Here is a 12,615-nt window from a genome sequence, read left to right on the forward strand (position 1 = left end):
AGGACCTCAGTTTTTAAGGTCTTGAATTATATAAGAATATATTGCAAAAATATTTCAAAATCTTCTTCTCAGGAACAATAGGGCTATGATAGGTCATATTTATATGGAAGAACCATTAAGTATTGTGGAGACAGATTTGTTCTATTTATTATACATAGGGGTTGGGTGGAGTCAAAATATGTGATATAAATTTTACATAGAATATATGGGAAAATCTGCTGATGAAGAACAGCAGGGTCTTGGTGATTCAGTGGGGGATTTTGCCCATGGGTCTCTTATTTCTTAGTTTGCATTTACCTTAATGTCCAAGAAACTTTAAAAGATATAATTTTATGTTAATAATTTACCAGTACAAATTGGTAAGGCAATTCAACTTTGTCATAATTGTATTTCCTTGATCTTACTTATGATCTTTAACTTCAATATTTCCCCCATTTTCTAATAATTCATTCTATTGATTCTGGTAAATGGATAAATTTCTGTGAGGGTATTTCAACACATTTACATAGAGGGTCATATATAAATTTGCTACTTACAGAATAAACGAGATTGAAACAACAAGACATTATTTAATAACAGACTACTGATGAGGAAGACACTTGTTACAATTTTAAGCCAAGTGGAAAACAAGCTGTCATGTTTGAACTAGACAATTCAGATTCTTAATTAAATAGCTAGCCACAATGATAAAAAGGGTTAAAAATTGTGGATAGGAGATATTGCAAGAACTTATTGAAGGTGTTTTTGGAATAAATGACCTTTAACTTCTATATACAAGAAGAATTTAAGGTGGTATGAATTTCTTGTCATAATTCTCAAAAATGAGAATGGGAGAGTTATAGTCTTTGATCATCATATTCACAAACTTAAAACATGGATTTTTATTCAAACATTGGCAACAAGGATAACACTTGTTACATTTTCAAAAGCGAATGTCAAAGACCCTTATCCCTAATCTTATCCCTGCAATAAACATCAGATAATGTTAAGTATCAAGGTGAATTTTCTGTATGCTTTTTTTTTTTTAGCTCACCTGAGCTGAAAGCTGAAATGAGTTTTTCTGATCACCTGTCGGCCGTCTGTAAAATTTTCACATTTTTAACTTCTTCTCAAGAACCACTGGGCCGATTTTAACCAAAATTGGTACAAAACATCCTTGGGTGAAGGAAAATTTAAATTGTTAAAATGAAGGGCCAAGCCCCCTTCCAAGGGGAGATAATCAAGAAAAGACAAAAATAGGGTGGTGTCATTGAAAAATCTTCTCAAGAACCACTGGGCCAGGAAAGCTGAAACTTATGAGAAAACTTCCTGGGGTAGTGTAGATTCTAAATTGTTCAATTCATGCCCCCCCCCCCCCCCCCCCCCCCGGGGTAGGGTGGGACCACAATAGTGAATCCAATTTTAACATTGAAATATATAGGAAAAATCTTTAAAAATTTTCTTTTCAAGAACTAATGGGCCAGAAAAGCTGAAACTTATGTGGAAGCATCCTGGGGTAGTGTAGATTCTAAATTGTTCAAATCATGACCCCTGGGGTTAGGGCGGGGCCACAATAGGGAACCAATTTTTACATTGAAATATATAGGTAAAATCTTTCAAAATCTTCTTCTCAAGAACTACTGGGCAAGAATCCTGGGGTAGTGTAGAATCTAAATTGATCAAATCATGACCCCAGGGGGTAGGGTGGGGCCACAATAAGGAATCTAAATTTTACATTGAAATATATAGGAAAAATCTTCTCAAGAACTACTGGGCCAGAAAAACTGAAACTTATGTGGAAGCTTTCTGGGATGGTGTAGATTCTAAATTGTTTAAATCATGACCCTCAGGGGTAGGGCGGGGCCACAATAGGGAATCCAGTTTTTATGTAGAATATGTAGGAAAAATCTTTGAAAATCTTCTTCTCAAAAACTATGAGGCCAGAAAAGCTGAAACTTTTGTGGAAGCATCCTCAAGTACTGTAGATTCTAAATTGTTCAAATTATGACCCCCTGGGGTAGGGTGGGGCCACAGTAGGTATTACAAGGGGGAAATCAGGTGAAGAACAGCAGTGCCAAATTTACACAGTTGAGCGTTGTGGCCCATGGGCCTCTTGTTCTTTTTTTGAGTTGAAAGTTTGAGTTCTTCTGATCATCCATTGTCCGGGATATGTCTGTTAACTTTTCACAGTTTTATCTTCTTCCCAAGATTTATTGCACCAATTTTAATCAATGTTGGCAAAAGCATCTTTGGCTTAGGGGATTTTAAATTATTTAAAGGACGGACCAAGATCCTTTCCAAGGAAGATAATCAAGAAAAGGCAAAATAAGGATGGTATTTTTATTTTATTTTTTTTAAAATCTAAGCCCTTTAAGGTACAGTAAAGTCTGAATTGTTCAAAAATGGCCCAGGGGTAGGGTTGGACCACATTGGGGATCAAAGTTTTACATTGACATATAAAGGAAAACCATCTTTAAAAACCTCAAAAATACAAGATCAGAAGAAATGAAACTTGTAAACATAAAAGCTACCTGAGATAGTATAGATTGTGAATTTTCAAATCATGGGGTCTTGTGGGCAACATTAGGAGATCAAAGTTTAACATTGAAGTATATAGGAAAAATTCTCTACAGATCATCTCAAGAACATTGAAACTTAGAATAAAAACTACCTGAGGTAGTATAGATTCTAAATTATTCAAAGCAAGGCCCCGGCTTAAATTGTGGTGAAGGAAGAAAGGGTCCACAGTAGGAAATCAAAGGTTTATTATGTATGGGGGTGTTAAAAAACTTCTCAAGAAACACTGGACTAGAAAAGATGAAAGTAATGTAAAATCTCCTGATTATAATGTAGATATTGTTTAAATCATGATTTGAGGGTAGATTGGGGTCACAATAAATAATCAGAGTTTAACAAATGACCATATTGTTTTGAAAACTGCAAGTCCATGTTAATCAAATTTAAGCATTCCCATGCTGTATGGATTTAGATACCTTTAAGAGCATAATATGGAGTTGTATTTTTTCATGGTAGTATACCATTCTTTTAAAAATCTGAGGAAGAGCAGGAAGGCTCAAGTTACTCAGGTGAGCGTTGTGTCTCATGGGCTTCTTGCTTAAATGATGGATATTATCCTGTTACTCCCAGAAATGCAAATTTTTATTTATTGAAAGAAAAAAAAATGAAAAACTAAAAATTAAGTTTTGTTTTTATTTTGATATTTTTCAGAATATGCCACGTAAAGCAAAAAAATCAGCTGCAAGAAAGGCGTCTGAACAGAGACAAAGAATGCAGCAGAGAAGAAGTCAGGCTACTGAACAGAGCAACATCTCTTTAAAATGTCCAGAAGAGAGCAACACCTCTTTAAACTGTCCAGAAGAGAGCAACATCTCTTTAAACTGTCCAGCAGAGAGCAACATCTCTTTAAACTGTCCAGCAGAGAGCAACATCTCTTTAAACTGTCCAGCAGAGAGCAACATCTCTATAAACTGTCCAGCAGAGAGCAACATCTCTTTAAACTGTCCAGCAGAGAGCAACACCTCTATAAAATGTCCAAAACAGAGCAACATCTCTATAAAATGTCCAAATCAAACAGATAATGAAAAGAGCAACATCTCTATAAAATGTCCAAATAAAACAGAGATTGAAAAAAATGCATATGAAACAATCATGTTAACGAGAAACAGACAAGAAAAAGAAAACTTGAACAAATTTGCAAGTATACCATCACGAAAGATTCGTAAAGTTACTGGAAATGATAGCCAAGTCAACTCTGGCAATGAACAAACTAGAGTGGTAGTTCAAGGTAGTTTTCATCAAGGAGATGCCAGGTTTGAAGAAAATAGTGGAAAACAATGTGTTGCTAATAGTTTGTCAGCAATTGCTCATAGTAAATTGAAAGATTTAGATAAATGGGATCAGACCTATCTGGACAATGTTCTAATTGAAGGAAATGAGATTTATTCTTCGATTCATGGAACAAATGACTTGCTATTAATCTCGGATCTGCCAGAAATGATTGAAATATCAGGGAAAATAATGCACATTAGGAAAAAAGACTCAATCACAGCAACAATTGACTCTACTGGGACCATTGACTTTAATGCCTTTGATAATTGTTTGCCACTAGATCTGGCAATACAGGAATCGCTTATAGACTCGGATGGCTGTTTCATATGTGCGATTGATAAAACTTTTATGGTAATGAAATACAGGCATGATATCTATCTTTTTGATTCTCACTCGAGAAATAGATTTGATTTAGTAGATGGAAATGGAAAAAGTTTACTGTTGCAGTTAAAGAACTTGAATCATTTATATCAATACTGCTGCAATTTGATACAAGGAGTAGAACAGTCAAATCTGTGGTTTGAAGTCACTGGTGCACGTGTAGCAGTTCTAGATTCCTCAGTTGAAAATTCTTTGAACAACCAGAATATGGTTGAACAAATTGTACCAAATGCATTCTCTCCATGCCATGTTCAAGAACATATAGATGAATCCGAGAGAGACCGGGTTTCAGACCTCGCTATTCAGTCATTGATGAATTCTACAGAAGTGAAGTTATCAGCATATGAAGAAGAAATTCATGATCATTATAATGACTGTTCAAGAGAACATTTCTCTGATGTAGAAGTTATGTTGGAAAATGAAACATGTGTGAGTTTCGACTTCATACCCCTAACAAACAAAACAAAAAAGAAACTGTGTTCTATGATGAAAATCCCGTCTAATCAATGTCAAAGACAGTCTGACATTACATACAATATGGGATCCCCTAAAGCAACCAAGTCAATAGGAATGGATGGCAACTGTCTGTTTAGGGCAATATCTTATGCAGTATCAAATAGGCAACAGTATTATCAAAAGATAAGAAGTTCAGTAGTCAATCACATGAAAAATTCTGCCGACGCATTAAAATCATTTTTAAGACCAGGGTATGAATCTGTGGAGGAGTATATCAGAATGTCTGGAATGGAGAACGATACCACTTGGGGTACTGAGCTTGAAATTTTAGCCGCTGCAGATCTATTGAAAACAAATATTTTTACCTATTTGAATGGATCTTGGGTGAAATACTCACCTTCTCAAATATGCAGTAGCGCTGAAGTGAATAATGAATCAATTTACTTGAATCATGTCACAAACTCCAATCATTATGAATGCGTTTCGTCTGTAAATAGTAGAGACACTGGTTTAAACACAAGAAACTCACAACCAAGAAAAAGAAAACGAAAATTGAAGAGAAAAAGTTCTGTAAATGTTTCGGTAACAAAACTGAGTAAAACAGATAGCTTGGACATTGAAATAGACAGTGAAAAACAGTCACAGGCAGAAAAAGAAAGGGAAAAGTACAAGTCATGTAAAGAATTTAGGGGAAAAAAGATAAATCTTTTGAAAGAGAAATATTCAAAGGATGAAAAGCATAGGGAAACTGTGAAAAAACGTTCAGCAAACCAGTATGAAAATGATGATGAGTACAGAGAAAGAGTAAAGAAAGCGAGTATGGAGAAATATGCAAATAATGACGAATTCAAAGAAAAGGTAAAGAATGCAAGCAAAAACAAGTATGAAAATGTAGCAGATTTTCGAGAAAGGGTTAGGATTGCAAGCAAAAGAAAATATGAAGACGACATTGATTTTAGAGAATCTGTGAAGCAATTTAGCATCCAAAAATATGAAAATGATAGCATTTTCAGGGAAAAAGTAAAACAATCAAGCAAACAGAAGTATGAAGAAGACGAAACACAAAAAAACAAAATAAAAGAGCAGGTATCTGTACGAAGACGTCTTCAGAAAGAAGGAAATCAGCACATTGAAAATGTGATTGAAAAATTCAGAGATGAAGTTAAACATGGACCTGAATATGTGTGTGCTTGTTGCCTCCGGCTTTGTTTTGAAAAACAAGTACTCTCCTGCATTAAAGAGAAATATGACAAATTATTATTTGACGTTTGCATTTCCGAGAAATATTTGCACAAATGTGAAGAAAACTGTTCGGTAGAATGTATATATCAGGGAAACAGTAGAAAGGACCTGTGGATTTGCCACACATGTCACAGAAAGCTATTGAAAGGTGACGTACCAGGAGACTCATTTTCAAATAATCTTGAATTAGAAGAAGTCCCGAAAGAGCTTGGTTGTCTGAATACATTAGAACAACAATTGATAGCATTGAATATTCCTTTCATGAAAATACTTGGTTTGCCAAAAGGAGGACAGAAAGGTGTGCATGGTCCTGTTGTTTGTGTGCCATCTGACCTAAGAAAAGTAACATCCACGTTGCCAAGATCAGAAGACGAAAATTTCTTACTTAAAGTTAAATTAAAAAGAAAATTGAATTACAAAGGATACGAGGAGTACCAATTTGTGAATACAAAACACTTGGAAGAAGCACTGCAGTTTTTAAAAGGGAACAATACATGGTACTCTAATATATCAATAAATGGAAACTGGCTCAATCCTATTCCTGAGGAAAATGAATCGACAGAGGACTCAAACAAAGATGCTTTGGAAAAGAATGCTGATAATGAAATGGAATGTATGGAAACCGAGTTTGATTCTTTTCTTGATGAAAAACTGCAAGGTGTTCAGTTAGATACTTGCTTACAGCCTGCTGACATTGGACAAGAAGTATTAGATTTATGCTTTGACAAAGTTTTTGAAATTTCACCAGCAGAGGGAAACAATCCCGTCTCAGTTCTTCAAGAAGATGGTATAGAAGCTAAAACGTTTCCTGCTCATTTTCCAACCGGAAAAAACACATACTCGGAAGATAGATCTGAAAAGTTAACACTTGGGAGATATTTCAACCTTCGATTGACGAGTGTTGAAAACAGATTCGCCAGAGACTCATCCTACATTTTTTTCAGTCAATATCTATCTGAATTGAACAGAGTTATTTCAAATGTGCAAATTTCTTTGAGAAAAGAGTCTGCATATTCTGATGAGGGCAAGAAAATAACAGGTGAAATGCTATGTGACAAGGATACCTTGAAAGAACTCTTTAAAAAAGATGAGGCAATCAAATTTTTGAAACCCGTTAGAGGAACACCACCATACTGGCAAGCAGCACAGAAAGACATTTTTGCCATGATACGCCAGTTGGGAATACCTCAATTCTTTTGCTCCTTTTCATCAGCAGATTTTAGATGGGCAGAGATTATTGAGACAATACTTAGACAACAAAATGATACACGAAATCTGAACGAACTTTCATGGAACGATAAATGTAAAATTCTGCGAAGTAATCCAGTGACTGCAGCTAGAATGTTTGATCACAGATTTCACACTTTTTTGAAAGATGTTATCATGTCAGATGCTCAACCAATAGGAAAAGTAGTTGACTATTTCTACAGAGTTGAATTTCAGCAAAGGGGTTCTCCACATACACACTGTTTATTTTGGATAGATGGTGCTCCAAAATTTGAACAAGACTCTGAAACTGACGTTGTGAAATTTATTGATCGATATATAACATGTGAAATACCAGATGCCATTGAAAACCCGGAAATGCACGACATTGTTATGGCTGTACAGCAGCACAGTAAAAATCACTCAAAGTCTTGCAAAAAGAAAGGAACAGTTTGTAGATTTAACTTTCCTAGACCACCATCAGAAAGAACGTTTATCTCAAAACCAAAAGAAGATATTGATGAAAAAGAAGAAAAACTAGCGAAAGAAAGATTGTCACTTCTATGGGATGCTGTAAAATCCAATGAAGATGAAAGAGCCATAAGTTTAGACCTACTGCAGAAAGCAGGATTGACTCAAGAAGAATTTGAGAAATGCTTTAGTTTCATAACGAAGAGAAACACAGTTGTGCTGAAAAGACTACCCAATGAACTGTTCACAAACCAATACAATGAACATCTTTTAAGAGCTTGGAATGCTAATATGGATATTCAATATGTATTGGATGCATATTCATGTGTAGTATATATCATCAGCTATATTAGCAAAGCTGAACGTGAGCTTGGGCTACTACTACAACAAACAAAAAATGAAGCTGTTGAGGGAAATTTGAATGCTCAGGAGGCTATGAAAAAAGTTGGTACTGCTTATTTACACCACAGAGAAATAAGTGCACAGGAAGCTGTTTATCGGGTTATAGGATTAAGGTTGAAAGAATGCTCAAGAAAGGTTGAATTTGTACCTGTTGGTGACAATCCATGTAGAATGAGTATCCCCTTGAAAGAAGTGAAAAAGAGACAAAACATGTCAAAGATAAAAGAACAAATTCATTCTAGCGAAGAACAAGACAACCCAGAAAATGATTCTGATATATGGCTGACAAATGCAGTGGACAGATATATAGGACGGCCTGAAATGGACGTTTTTCAGAAAATGTGCCTTGCAACGTTTTGTTCAGAATTTTCGATTGTTTATGAGTCAAGTTTACCAAAGAAGATCAATGAAACAACGACATTCAAACTTAGGAACAACCTTGGTTATATTAGAAAGAGGACTAAGACAAAACCGGCAGTTATCAGATACCCACGGTTTTCAGTAGAAACTGCAAAGGAAAAATACTATCAAAGTATTTTACAGTTATTTCTACCATACAAGGAAAAGACACAACTGAAACCCAAACAGTTTGAAACCTGCGAGAATTTCTACGAAACAGGGTATGTTAAATATCCAGGTGAAGAAACTCTACTGTCCGTGAAAGAAATTGTAGACAGTAATATGTCAAACTTTGTAAAAGAAGGACACACATTAGAAGAAGCAGAAAGAGTCTTTGAAGTACAGGGACCTCAAGACGATGCATGGTGTGAAATTTGTCCAGAAACAGAAGTGATTAGAATAGAATGCATCGAGGAAGGCACTACTGCAACCGTAGAGGAGGATGAAATCTCAGAGAAATCAATACCTGATTTAAATAGAACAAACAAAATAGATGCTACTGGAACAAATCTTCTTATCACATCTTTTCCAAAGAATGAGGTAATTCCTCTCCTTCGATCACTAAATTTGAAACAAAGAAAAGTCTTCTACAAAGTGAGAGATTGGTGTATGAAGAAAAAAAATGGTCAGAATCCAGAGCCATTTCATGTTTTTGTGACGGGTGGTGCAGGCACTGGAAAAAGTCATTTGATTAAATGCATATTCTATGAAGCAACCAGATTATTAGCACATGTTTCAGAAAATCCTGATGATTTGACTGTATTGTTGACTGCGCCAACGGGTACTGCAGCATTCAACATCAATGGGTTGACAATACATAGTGCTCTTGGCATATTCAAATCCTTATCTGTAAATCATGCTTTGTTGAGTGAAGAGAAAATGAATAAACTGAGATCCAAACTGGAAAATTTACAGATCCTTATCATTGACGAGATATCAATGGTCAACAAAAGACTGCTATTTTTTGTGCATGAACGTTTGCGTCAGCTTAAAAAAATGCCAGAAAACTGTGTGTTTGGAGGAGTGTCAGTTATTGCTGTTGGTGACTTCTATCAATTACCTCCAGTGAGAACAAAACGCTCTGATAAGCTGTATGTAAATGACCCTTCAAATCCGGTAAATCAGCTTTGGAATGATTTGTTTACAATTGTTGAACTGGATGAAATCATGCGACAGCGAGAAGATAGCCTTTTCGCTGAGCTTTTGAACAGATTACGTGTGAAAAAGGGGAATGAAACATTATTGCAATGTGACAAAGAGTCGTTGCAGAAGTGTATCAGAGATGGTCCTAGGGAAGCTTTACACATATTCTCAACCAACGAGGAAATAAATGCATACAACAATGAAATGATATTCGAGATCTGCAGTGAACCAAAATTGATTGAGGCTGAAGACTATGTGAAAATGAAAGCGTCTGGAAAGCTGGTAAGAAGAGAAACCCAGTTTACGAAATCTGACATATGTCTTCGATCCTCACTGTTGTTAGCAGAAGGAGCAAGAGTTATGTTAATAAGAAATGAGGATGTTCAAGACGGCCTTGTAAATGGCGTTATGGGAACAATTGTACGCATTGGATTGCAGTCAGGTTCAGATTTACCAGACGTTGTCTTTATTCATTTTGATAACGAAAATGTAGGCAAAAATGCTAAAATCCAAAAAATGATCAACCAAAAAAGATGTGTTGGACTACGTCCTACAGTCGAAGAAATTCCTCTCAGAAATGGTGTAAGAAAGCAGTTCCCTTTACAACTGGCATGGGCTTGTACCATTCATAAGGTTCAGGGATTAACGGTGAAAGAATGCGTAGTTGACTTAAATAAATGTTTTGCACCTGGTCAAGCATACGTTGCCTTAAGCAGAGTGACATCAATGGCTGGACTGTACATAAATGTCACTGATATTAGCATCCTAGAAAAGAAAATACGTAGTGATCCGGATATTGATGTAGGTATCTCTGCAATGAATAGATTCCTATCAGCCGAAGATGATCAGGTCTCAAACAAACATATCAAGATTTTGTATCACAACATTCAGGGACTGCAACAACATAAAGAAGACTTATTAAGCAATGAAGAACTCAAAGATTCAGATTTCATATGTCTCACAGAAACATGGTTGGATTCCAAATCAAATGTGGAGCTTGAACAGTTTAAATCAAGTCATTTAATAAGATCCGCAGCTTTTGATAAAAGTTGTTCTTTGTATGAAGAACTTGCTAATATGCAACAGGGAGGAGTAAGTGTATTTTGCAGATCAGGAGTTGTATATGAGGAGCTAAAGATTGCTGAAAATCTAGAGTGCATCGTTTTCAAAATTGAAAGTATTGACACTGTAGTTGCCACCATATACAGACCACAAAGATACGTGATTGGAACATTCATGGAAACATTAAACCAATTCCTAAGCCGGTTGGAAGCCCACTCAAGTAGGATGATTGTCATCGGGGATTTTAATCAGGATATTTTAAGAGAACAGTCCTCAATTCTTAACTTCATGACATTGAAGGAGTTTAAGCAATGCATTCAAAATCCTACAACAGACAATGGGACATTGATCGATCATGTGTACACAAAAGGTTGCCCTGGGGTCCAGGTTTCACTTGTTCCAACCTACTACAGTTATCATGAAGCAATCGCAGTTTACATAAAAGGTAATTTGGGAAATCAGTAATTTGGAATAAATTATGTGAATTTGGTGAAATTGAAAGATAATATAAATGTTAATATATGTTTTTTTTGAAGCAACAAATAATGGTTTAGATATTGAACTAGAAATATAATGTGCAATACATGTTCTACAGGTCAATATGCAAATTCAGAATTTGAAAATGTAAGTCACAGGAACTTCTGTAAGACTAACTAGAACTCTTCAGACACGATGCACTTAAAATTTAGTTTAGATATCAAACAACTAGAGAAATGGAGTTCATTCTGCTCATTTGTACATCGGTCAGATGGAGCTATGATGGCAGCGGATTTCAGAAAGGTTTTTATAAACGTTTTTATAAAGAAAATACAAAAAATCGAAGTTTTCATTACCGACCATTTCAGATAAAAAGTTTTCAGACCCTGGTTTAAGTTTTTTTAATATCATTTACTGGAAAATACGAGATTGTTGATACCAGAGTAAAGTTATGACCACCTTTTTGTTTTAAAAGTTCAAAGCGAGAGTATATTATTATGTTGAAGAAAAAAGCAGGTTTTTAAGCATTTATGATTAAACCTGAGTATTTATTGTTCACAGAAATAATAGGCAGGAGAATGCCTATAATATTCAGATGGTTTATCATTTTATTAGGAGTTCAGACCGCCTTTTTAATTTGAAAATTGCAATTTCTTGACCTAATGTGCCCTACTTACATGTATTTTTTAAAAAACGGTATCATGAGGTGTCAATTGCTAATCACAGAAAATTCTACCCATATAACTACGCCGTACGCTTAAGACAATAGAAAATGAACTTGGCTTGCAGGTTTTAACATCAAAAGTTGAAAATCAATAGAATTTTTTATTTTATGCAGGATCTAAAGAATAAGAAAAAGGTTTTCCCTAATATAGTGTAACGTGAATAAGATTGATTGTTGTTTTATGCAGAGTCTGCAATATTTCAGCCATATTTTGGCGGGAACGTAAATAATAATAAGAAAAGATGATGATAAGGGTGGATTAAAAAAATGACCAAACACATATTTATCAACCCACACTAAAAATACAGGCAATGAAAATAGACTTCTATGTCTGAGCATGTGTCTTTAGATAGTGTATAAGTACCTGCCAAAATACCTCATTGATATCTAAATTCATAAAAAAATTATGCCCAAAAATGATGCTAAAAATGTTAGGAGTGCAACACCTTTTTGTGACATTTTGAAAAATCAGTATTTTTTCAATTGAAAATCTGTGAAATAAATAATACAGGTTTATGTTGAAAATAAAGATTTTCCTGTTAATATTCAAAGTATTGAGCTTTAAATGTGGACTGTAGTAACTTTTGTTTGATTAACTTGTGGTCATGGCTGATGTTGAAAAAAATGTTACACCATGTCAGGAGTGCAACAGAAAAAATGTGGTGTTGCTAAAAAAAAACATTGATTGTAAAAATCTGAAAGACAATTAAGTCAATAAAGAATCTTAAAAGTTTAGCAATGACCAATATAAAATTTAAAACTTTAAAATGTTATATAAATCACAAGCAGCACTTGTGAGAGTCAAGTATATACAATGTATATGC

General features: G+C 34.9%; 1 protein-coding gene across 1 annotated transcript; it reads left to right on the plus strand.

Moving 5' to 3' along the window:
* The first annotated feature begins 3,210 nt into the window (after positions 1-3,210).
* On the plus strand, positions 3,211-11,055 carry LOC133184560 (uncharacterized). Its single transcript, XM_061319648.1, has one exon. The coding sequence runs from the start codon at positions 3,211-3,213 to the stop codon at positions 11,053-11,055; it is 7,845 nt and encodes a 2,614-aa protein (XP_061175632.1).
* Positions 11,056-12,615: the final 1,560 nt, after the last annotated feature.

Source organism: Saccostrea echinata, unplaced genomic scaffold (assembly GCF_033153115.1).
Source record: "Saccostrea echinata isolate AGI-Se365-2 ecotype Australia unplaced genomic scaffold, CSIRO_AGI_Sech_v1 ptg000010l, whole genome shotgun sequence".
Taxonomy (NCBI): domain Eukaryota; kingdom Metazoa; phylum Mollusca; class Bivalvia; order Ostreida; family Ostreidae; genus Saccostrea; species Saccostrea echinata.